General features: G+C 42.1%; 1 protein-coding gene across 1 annotated transcript in view; it reads right to left on the bottom strand.

The window, feature by feature from the left end:
* Positions 1–7,438: 7,438 nt before the first annotated feature.
* igsf10 (immunoglobulin superfamily, member 10) overlaps positions 7,439–10,758 on the bottom strand; it is a 10,417-nt gene continuing 7,097 nt past the window's right edge. The window contains exons 8-10 of the mRNA XM_052078650.1: positions 9,709–10,612; positions 9,097–9,463; positions 7,439–9,002 (exon numbers count right to left, since the gene is read on the bottom strand). Of these exons, the coding sequence (XP_051934610.1) occupies positions 7,458–9,002; positions 9,097–9,463; positions 9,709–10,612 (2,816 nt within the window). The 3' untranslated portion in view covers positions 7,439–7,457. The remainder of the gene's footprint in view (positions 9,003–9,096; positions 9,464–9,708; positions 10,613–10,758) is intronic.

Genomic DNA, 10,758 nt, shown 5'->3' with positions numbered 1-10,758 from the left:
ACTTAAAAAAATGTATCTGGATTCATCTGATTTTATTTTGTGCAAATACTTGAGTATGTAAATGAGTAAATTCTGCACACTCTGCGTACATATAGAAAAACAAAAACATTCGCTCTCTCATTCACACCCATTGACCATTTTGGGGCTTCAATGAACCAATGAATGCATGTCTTTGAAGAGGGCATGATGCCCTCTGAACAAATGATTTGATTAAAACTGGATCCGTTTTTTGAGGAAATGAAAACACTCTCCTGTATGGGTTGCTTTCCATTTTACACCACAAGATCTTCAGATTTATTTTCACCCCATTCATGTACCAACCGAAAGTAATGCTGAAGCTTCCCCTGTCTGGGCCCGAACAGATATGTCAGCATCATTCACTTCCTTAATTTGGCTTCATGCACGCATGCCTACAGTACATAATAAACACATTGTCGGCATTGTACATGCGTTTACCGTAAGGTTGAATTTTCTTCTTAGCTGATGCAAAATGCTTGTAAATGAGGACTACATTGAGCACTACTAAAGTGATTTATTTAAAATCTGTGAGGGAACGATTCCACTGTGATATGCAAAATGCTGTTCAGCTTTCTCTGTGTTCGGACTGCGCAAAAGGCTGTGAAAGTGTTTTCGACCGAAGTGTGAGCAAAAATACCGGTACTTTTCTTTTCATTGCGAAATAAATGGCTCACCATTTTTTTGACACATAACATTTGTGTCAATGCATGTCTTAGCATTTCCCCTTTTTTGGAAAGTAACATCGCACCAGTACTTTGAATGACCTTCTCTCAGCAGTATCGTCATAGTTTTTGATGAACACGAATTACATTGCAAAGGCATATCTCCTCTCAACCAATCACCCTTGCATTTGCAAAGCTTTCTCATTAGTGTTGCCAGCTCTGGATCCAATCCCATCTGATTGTTGCGCAACAGGCAGCGAACGCCCTTGATTGATCGCCAACCAATCACAGGCCTGCCCAACAGCATTCACCAAATGGAATGTGAACAAACAGCCACGCACACAAACCTGTACACATGGAAATCTTCATCGACTAGTTCTCGGACAGACAGGAAGAGAGAAGAAATGGGGTGAGGAACACACGACTGAGCCGAATATCTACTTAGAGTCAGCCCTCGTGCAGTGTAATAATGCTTGGTAAGAGATCGTAGAAAAGGTGATGTCGAGAGGACTCTGGTAAAACAGATCAACATCCGGTACTGCCGCAGCTGTGCGACCTCTCACCTGTGAGAAAAAACAGTCGGCAGTTGATCATGTTGCCATTCTGGGAGGGCGACGTAACCTTTAAGCACACAGACGGTGGTCTGTTTGTTTGCAACAGTCTTTTGCATTCCTGCATCTCCTTGGTCAGGTCAAAAACGTCGCCCTTTGTTTGGACAGTGTAAGGTTTCTTTGAGCTACTGCTGCTGGCTGACGATGGAGGGCTTCTAAAAACATTTTATTATCTCTACCTTTCCACTCTATTTGAGAGAAATAGACCATGACATTTCTGTCTTCCAGCACACACGTTTATTTCCATGCAGTGCACATGTGGTGACCTACTCCTGCCCTCTTTGATACTCAAAAATCAAACCAGAAAAACACAGAACGCTCAATTTGTAATGATTTGGAGCTAAATAGTCTCATCAAAGAAAAGGTATGCTGCACAGGCTCAGCCTAAAATTGCTCCCATGAAATTGAAGCTTGATTATCGACATCATCCACCAAGGTAGCAATGCGTTGACTGAGCGAGTGCTTTTGGGCCTCCTGATAATGTACAGTAACCTTGTGCAGCTGCGCAAACGAGTTCATTGTGCAATATTGGCAACCTCAAAATTCCATATGCCTGGACCGTGGATCTGCTGTAAAACCAATGTTTCATTCTACACAATGACTGGCTTTTGCTTTAATTGAACCCCAAGAGTCTACTTTGATACAGGTTGTAGAGTTGACTGTCTGGATCCATTTGGCACACGGGCTTTCCTGTATTCCTGTGCGGCTGAGTTGCCGGTTCCATTCCAAACACACAGTAAGTGCTTTGTTTTCAGCTTGATGATGACTCATGGAACTGGTCTGGAGTTTGAATTAGTGCACAACCTACTTGTGCGGAGGAAACAGGGCAATTGTGCAAGTCATGTGACGTATTATTACCTCCCCTAAAGAGGTTCTTTTTACTGACTGTGCTTCTTCTTAGCAGCAGTTGCAGGCAGTTTAAGGTCCATTACCACCAACCTTAAAAACAAAGCCATATTTCCAAAATATTTGCATTCCAAATGGCTAAAAAAACACTCATGCAGAACATCACTTCCTGGCCAAGCCTTTGTGAAGCTTTCCAATGACTCACAAATAATATGTGTTGGGTTTACAATCCATAACTAAAGAGTACTGTAATTTTCTTGCAATGTAGTCTCCCCCATGAAGCTGTTAAAACACTCTTTCTGTGTACCTAGCAGCAGTGAGAAATGTCATTGCTCTTTGACTATTTGTCCGATCATCCCTCTGCCCGTGACAGCAGAGTGTGGATATGTGGCTTGCGAGCAGGCAAAAAGGACAACAGCTCCCTTTGAGAGGTTGGCCCGGCCGGGATACCTCACATATTTGACACCGTGTCTCTGTGTGCTCAGCAGAACGCTTGTGTGCGCACACACACAAGACATCAGATGTTAACTTACGCACACAGAGTCGTTCACATTCACAGGTCACTTCATCTGGTACACCTGCACAATCTAATGAGATCCAATACAGTAGCTATATCATCCAACTATTCAGTGGTGGTAACAGAACAAACACTTTATTAATGTCCTTAAGTATAAATAAATTATCAGGTACCTGAGCTTTATTTTTCTGATGACATTTTACTTTTATTCCCTAAATACGAAACTCTTTTGCCGTTCCCTCGATCCTTTGCCTCCTCTCTGTAACATTCTCACAGCCAACAACATGGCATTCTAATGTGGCCACATCAGCCTGAAGCCCAGGTACACATGCTGGCTGCCCAATCATAACTAACTAACCAACTAACTAACTAACTAACTAACTAACTAACTAACTAACTAACTAACTAACTAACTAACTAACTATCTAACTAACTAACTAACTAACTAACTAACTAACTAACTAACTAACTAAGTAGTTGCCCCCTCCTTGCTCTTCTGCCTCATGCATGCACTCATGGTGGACAATGAGACACTCTAGAGTGGCAATGTCAGCAGATCATCCCAAGGGAAGGTGCTTTGTTGGGGTGCACCCATGAGGAGCTAACTAAATGCATGCCACAAATGGGCTGGATAACTACTGCTCCAAACAACATCACTCACAAATTGCTGAGTCAAAAGCTAAAGGATACAAATGGTTTGGTCCCCTCTGAGCCTCTGCTTAATTCTTGCTGCCTTTAATAATGTCTGGTCCGCAGATGTAAGGGCAGAGGAGCTCAGAGAAGTAAGGTGGAGCGAGGCCATTGAAAGATTTGGAAACAAATAATAGGATCTTAAAAAGAACTCTAAAATGTATAGGGAGCCGGTCAAAGGATGCCAGAGAAGGAGGTATGTGCTCCCTCTTATGACTACCAGTCAAGAGGCGCGCAGCAGCATTCTGAACCAAGTGGAGACGCTAAATGGAGGATTGGCTGACTCCAAAGTAAAGTGCTCTCTGTTCACTTTGTAGGATCCTGAAGGTGTCGAATCAGTACTTTTACTTATAGCAATCTTTTTACAACTTTTTACACGTTTTGCCAGGTCTTTGTACTTCTACTCAAGTACAAAGTCGAGTACTTTAGCCACCTGTGCGAGTAGTCTGCAAATATAAGGTGAGACGCAATAAAACGGCGCAACTGTTTGCTAGCCTGATTTCAGTAAGACAGAGCTATTCACGGTGTCTGTTTCTCCTGTGACGTCACTGAGGTATGTGCTCAATGCTGTTAAGAGAGATGCACTGCAGCAGGTGGTCTACAGATAATTTCATGTCATTTATCTCGGCCTCTTCAAACTGAACCTGTGAAATTGTTTACCGGTTTAATAGGGTGACACAAATTTCGTTTTGTCGGTTCAGTTTCCTCAGATACGTCACATTTACATGCCGAGCCTATCATATGCAAGCATGGGCTTCTGTTGTAATAGAGCACTTTGACATTCTTAATTAGGTGTGCTGGCCTATCTAAAAAAGATCGAGGTCTGTGGTACATCGTAATCCAGAGAAGCGTTGATGTACTCAGAGTAATGAGTGGAGCAGTAGGTTTACAGTAGTAGGCCCTACCGATTCACATGATGATTCTCTGTGGGGCACAAACAACACATCTGTAGACAATCAGAATAGAAACCCGTACTTCCACTGTCCTCAGGCCAGATGAAGAATATGGGCAAATTAAAATCTCTAAAGCATTCCTTTACTCAACAGCTAAATACGGGAACCCAAATATTAGAAACAGCTGTTTGTACGATGCAGCTCGGTTCCACACCAATGTGGCTACAATAACATGCATCTTAAATTAAGATGGCTTTGTAAAGGCAGCATTTTGGATCACATTGGATGACAAGTATGATGTACCATCATCGGAGTACTCACCTTTTCTAAAAGATAACCCTGACAACACAGACGGCCAACAACAATTGGGAAACAACATACTAATCTTCTTATGTGCCTTATCAGAAAGATTTTTTGTAAACACCCTTCATCAGCATAGGTTTATAATTTAACATATACAAGTCATAACACAATATGAATACAATAATTTGTCAGCAATAGCAATAATACACGAGTGATTGTGCAATAGTCAATACTTCAGTGGGGTGGGGGGGTCACATTGATGATACAGCACTTATTGCTCTTTCACATTGTCCATTTAAAATCTCATTTTCACAGCTTGCTGGTCTGTGTGTAAAGTTCCCGAATGTGGAATCGGGACAGCCGTGGCGCCATTAGGTGGTTTCCAATAGAATATCAGGGGCGTAACAGGGTGAAGCTTAACACTTGTTTTGTGATGGATGGATGTTTACTCTATCTTGATATTTTGTCTGACTCCTGATATACTTGACCAGATTGAATAAACATCTTAAAAATTTTTTTTTTTTAAAGACACACATTTCAACTTGGAGGTCCACCATTGTGTAAACAAGTATAAAAACATCCGTTATATATGATAAAATACTGGTTATTTTATAATCTTTTAAAGTTAAAATTGTGTGCCTCGGTGTAAAGTAGCGAGTATAAGAAGCAACTGACCACAAAAAAAGAAAAAGGCCTGCAGAGTAAACAGCCTTTGGATGTTTGAGATGACCAAAGCATGACAGTTTCCCTGAAGACAACGTGGAAAGAGCTTAGTTGTGGCTAAAAGGGCGAAGTGAGAATTGTACAACAGAGGTGTGATATTATATCGCCGGGGCAGAAACTGAGAAGTACGCACTCGCTACTACACTGTGCATTTGTCGGCGCATCGGCAAGAGTGAACTGCGTGTATCAAATGTTTTGAAAAGGTTTTTCCACTTATGCGCTTGGCTTGCAGTCATGTGAGGCAACCGATCCATAGCGGCCTCTTACGGAATTTGTTGCCAAGTTGAGCATCAAAACCTTTTTAAAAGAACGGAAAAGTCCTGTCTTGAGATGTCCATGTTCAGGCCTCAAGCAAAGTGGTTTAGGCATGGAATTCTAGACAATAAGCTGAAAATATGTCACACCTTTCCACTTTTTGCCATGACCCTTTTTTTCCTTCACTTCATTCCACGTTATCAGTATGTTGTGAGCAGGACCCTGGAGACGGTGAAACATTTTCGAATGACAATGTGAGCAACGAGTCACCAGAGATCTGTTTTTTCCACTTTCTCCAAGGACACCCTCCTACCCAGCTCGTGCCGAGCAAAAACACTGTGTATTTATCCGACCGGAAGCCAGTCTAACTCTCTCTCCAGCAACTGCGGTCCCACCGCCAGACAAAACACACACTTCCTTTCAGTAGCCACACATTAACCATAACCCAAATCATACAATTTTGCCTGAGACACCCACGCGGAAGGATAAAAATGCAATAAGGCATATTTCAAATCATTATTAAGGTCTGAGGTGGTATTAAAAATAATGTTATTCCTGCTGTAAGATGAACAAATTAACTTCACTACCCACACAGGGCCTGTGGTGTGAATGATGAGCTGTTTCGGGAGTGTGACATAATGATGATGTGGATTTTTTAAAAATGAGCAGCCATACGAAAGCATTTAGCAAGTAATCTACATTCCAACACTTATGGAATCCACTCAATATTCTCAGCAGTTCTTGACTACCGGTACTCTCCTTCTACCCCATTGTTGAGTGTACTGAACATAACCTCCTTGCGCAAAAGAACATTAAATGTGAGGTTGTGCAAGAGGTAAGTCTATTTGCCTTTATCAAAATGTGATTCATTCAAGCCACGATTGAAGTCTTTTCAGCGAAATTGGTTCCAGTTGCTCTTAAAGTAATCAAGCATCGTGAGAAACAACCAAATGAGTGTCAGGGTTAGAGTTGCACTATTTTTTATTTTTATTTTTATTGCATTTATCTTCTAAAGAGAGCAACATTCCTAATAATTAACCACAGCATTAATTACACCAACCAGTCTCATAGATCTAAAATACGGTTGATTAGTAGAGATTTCGTTCACATCTAAAATGAATTAAACTGTGGTTCCCACTTCAAAACACATTAATCAAAGGCAAAACTCCAAACGAAAGGGGTTTTTAACAATTTATTTTTCTCCCATACATTAGTAGGTAGTAAACAAATATAGACTGTATTCTTACAGATAGGCATAATGTATAACATTACTGTAAATTCTTGTGTACAACACAATCAATCACAAGTCTTTAAAATTGCTTTAAGTGTGCACTGAAAAGTAATAAATGCATCTATTTCATAACGTAATTATGGAATTGTGTATCGTAGCAAAAAAGTTACGTATCCAGTGTTAAACAATCTTCATCCGGTAACTACATTTTCATAAAACAAAGAAATAAGCAACCTTGTATGGCTTGGTCTTGCAAGATTTGTACAACAAAGTCACCGACGGTATCTTCTTAATTTGCTGTGAAAGGACAAGCTGCTGACAAGACTGGATGTGCTGTAATTGAATCCACATGTGTGGCCAGCATTAGACCCTCAGTGGAATCACTCTGGGTTAGAGCGTATGAACACTTTCTTCTCCTTGAGAATCCCCTCACATGAATGAGTCTCAGCTATGATTTTCCAGACATTCATTTCTCAAGTCACAAAAACAAATAGCTGTCTCAACAGATGTGTTTTGGAAGTTAGTTTTTGTTTCTGATTCCATTAAATTTGTTTTTGTTTCTTCAGTCCTTTGCTAATTTTGAAATGAATGTCAGAGATTTTTCACTAACGAAGTCCAACGTGACATTTTCGTGAATCGCATACAGATGGATCCTTTATCCTACAGAACAAAATCTCTATTAGAATCTGTTTCCTTCTGCCATGATCTTTAGAGGACACGCACATAAACAGCCTTAAGGTCTGAACCCAGTTGGTTCTTGGCTACACATTTGTATGTGCCCGAGTCAAAGGCTGAAACCCTCTGGACTACAAGCGTGCCTTGGGGGTGAAGCATTTCACTTCCCAAACGCCTCCCTTGTCGTGCCACTGACAGAATGGAATGATCAGGCAGCTCCCAGGTAATCTCCGGTTTGGGTACACCAATGGCAGCGCAATTGAGCTTAATAGGGGTTCCTGCCATTAAACTCAAGGTAGGAGGTGGCATTGTAGTGATGCGTGGAGGATAGGCAATGATAACAACAGGGACTGTTAGCACAGCTTCACCTGCATCATTCCGAGCTCTGCAGACATAGTTTCCTCGGTCATATAGAGTAGTCCCCTGAACAACTAGAGTACCATTCTCTAGCAAATTGTAGCGGCCCAGGACTTGAGGCTGGGTAAGTGTGTGGCCTCCAGGGAGGGTCCAGTAGATCCTGGGTTTTGGACTTCCATCAGATAGACAGTGAAGGAACAGAAGATCGCCGAACATACTGCGTATTATGCCCCTCGGTCTTGTGAGGATATAAGGCTTTTGCCCCACATCCAGAACGATGAGCTTTTCAATATAGCCCATGATGTTTTTGGCACCACAGCGATATTTCCCAGCATCCTCAATACGAGCGTTAAAGATGACTAAAGACCCATCGTTATCCACCCGTCTGTGGGTGTTACGCCCACTGCTAAGCCGTATTCCATCAGGTAGAATCCATGTGATATCTGGCTTTGGGTGTCCATCAGAAGAGCAGTTCAGAACAATGGTTTTCCCCAAAGGAGAGACAATCCGTTCATTGAAAGGGTTTTTAAAAATGGGTCTTCGGAGCGTGTTGGTAACCTCGAGTTCTACCACTAATATGGATTCTCCGCCATCATTTGTCGCCATGCAAATGAACTCTCCAGTATCAGTAGGACGTACATTACGAATTTCTAAAGTCCCATTATGATGGACATTAATCCTACCACCGAAGTACGGCGCCTTCAAAAAGATATTATCTGGCATTATCCAGGTGATAGTTGGAGTTGGATTGCCTTCAGCTTGACAGTCTATGAGTTTCCTAGAATATTTTGTCGAGAAATCTTTTAGTACAGTCCTGTTGTGATGGAAGCCGTTGATCACAGGTGGATTACCACCAATTTCAAGTTTGTAGACTCTTCTTTTTTCGCCCCCAGGGTTGCGAGCTATACAAACATACTCTCCGCCATCGATTGGTTTTGCATTCCTTATATCCAAAGAGCCATTTACGTGCAACAAGTAGCGTTCATTTGATGCTGCTATGACATCATTGGTCGGCAACATCCACAGGATCCTCGGTTTGGGTTCACCAACTGCTTCACAGTCAAAGCGAATGTTACCTCCGGGTTTAAGTCTGGCATAAGTCTCACTCTTTTGGCGTATCTTGGGAGCAGCAGTCACGACAGTGATATGTACGTGCATTTCATCTTTTCCCACTTGGTTTTCAGCAATACAAGTGTAGTCTCCTTCCTCTGTCATACCAACCTGGACAAAAACGTACATAGATGTAAGCCGTTACGATTTTTTTTTTCAATAAATCATGCAGTTTGACCATAGTGGTACTCTGTAGTTCACTCACTTGATTGACATAAAGCGTTCCATTGTCAAACAGAGTATAGCGACGTATTCTCCTTCCTCCAGTAAAGGAATCCGCCTGCAGAGCGCTGTTAACAACAGTTCCATCTGGAAGGCCCCAGGAGATCTCTGGCTTTGGAGCCCCTGAGGCTTTACAATCCACTTTGAAGTCATTACCATACAAAACCTTCTTCTTGCCATGTGGCTTGTGCTCTATCTTTGCTGGCTTCATTGATACCTTGACCTTCATGAGTTGAACATCATCACCAGATATGCTTTGAGCCATACAGAGATAGTCTCCTGCATCTTTATCAATTGCAAAATTGATGACCAGAGTACCATTTTTCAAAACCTGGAATCTGCTGCCCATCCTAAGAAAAGAAAGTGGAATTAGAGAGGACGGAAAAGCAGTTGTAAACAATCCCATCATTTACTTGCATTTCCTACTTCCCTGATTGCATATTATAAACATTTTTTGCATGTATTAGTTTTACTGCTCTAAAAACCAAGAGAAAGCAGACAAAATTCCTGCGATTGAGACTAAATCCACTTCAGACAATTGAGTATGCAGTCAGCAATAGTCTTTATGTTACTGAGATTGGTGGTGGAATCTTACCTATGTGATTGGTCTACCACTACATTGGATGGCAACCTCCACATAATCCTGGGTTCAGGCTCTCCACTTGCTGAGCAGTTTAGGCTGATCTGATCCCCAAAATACAACTCAGTTACATGCTGTGATGTCACCACTATTTTGGGTGCGGATTCTCTTCTCTCAACGGTCAAAGTCACCACCCTTCTCTCTGAGCCCGTGGAGCTGGTGGCAATGCATTCATATTTGCCATTGTCAATTGGAGCCAGATCCTTGATAAGGAGGGTTCCATTATCATAAACAGATATCCTTTTGTCCCAGGCAAATCTTTGCGAATTGACCAACACGCCGTCGTGCAGCACCCAGTGAATCTTGGGCTGAGGGTTACCTTGACCTGTGCAGGGCAGCCATAGGTTTTGTTTTGAAAAAGTCTTCACCTGCTGCCTTTTCTCCTCTAAGATACCCGGTGGGGCAGCAACCACGTGCAGGCGGACCGTAGCAGTATCAGCTCCAGCTAGGTTACTAGCGATGCATTTGTAATAACCTCTGTCAAAAACAGACACCTGTCTGATGACCAGAGTCCCACCAGCTGTCACCGACACCTTTCCATTTGGTGTGTTGTGCTCTCTGACTTGCGTGCGGTTTGCCAGAATCCAGGATATCGTCGGCATGGGCCGACCATCTGCCTTGCATTGAATCTCCACTGTATTTCCTGCATGAGACTTTATTTCTCTCATTTTGGGCTCTAATATACGTGAAGGGTAAGCTACCACGGAGAGAGTGACAATCAGTTTATCTGAGCCATGATTATTCTCAGCAATACAGATATACTGGCCTCGGTCCTTCGTAGTGACATTCTGTATTGACAATGTGCCATTGCGCAACAACTCGTACTTGCCCATTCTCCCCTTGATGGTAACTGTGTTTCCTGAATGGGAGAGAGAGAAAACTTAAGAAAAAATCCTCTTTCAAACAACACACCAATCACTAACGCAATAACTGTGACAGTTGTGGCTCCTTGCAAATGTAGAGACTCTTTAAATTGACAAGCTACCAGTTTATTTCGGTCACTTC

This window comes from Hippocampus zosterae, chromosome 10 (genome assembly GCF_025434085.1).
Source record: "Hippocampus zosterae strain Florida chromosome 10, ASM2543408v3, whole genome shotgun sequence".
Taxonomy (NCBI): Eukaryota; Metazoa; Chordata; class Actinopteri; order Syngnathiformes; family Syngnathidae; genus Hippocampus; species Hippocampus zosterae.
Note: the sequence above shows the minus strand (reverse complement) of the source record. Positions and strands in the feature narration are given on the sequence as shown.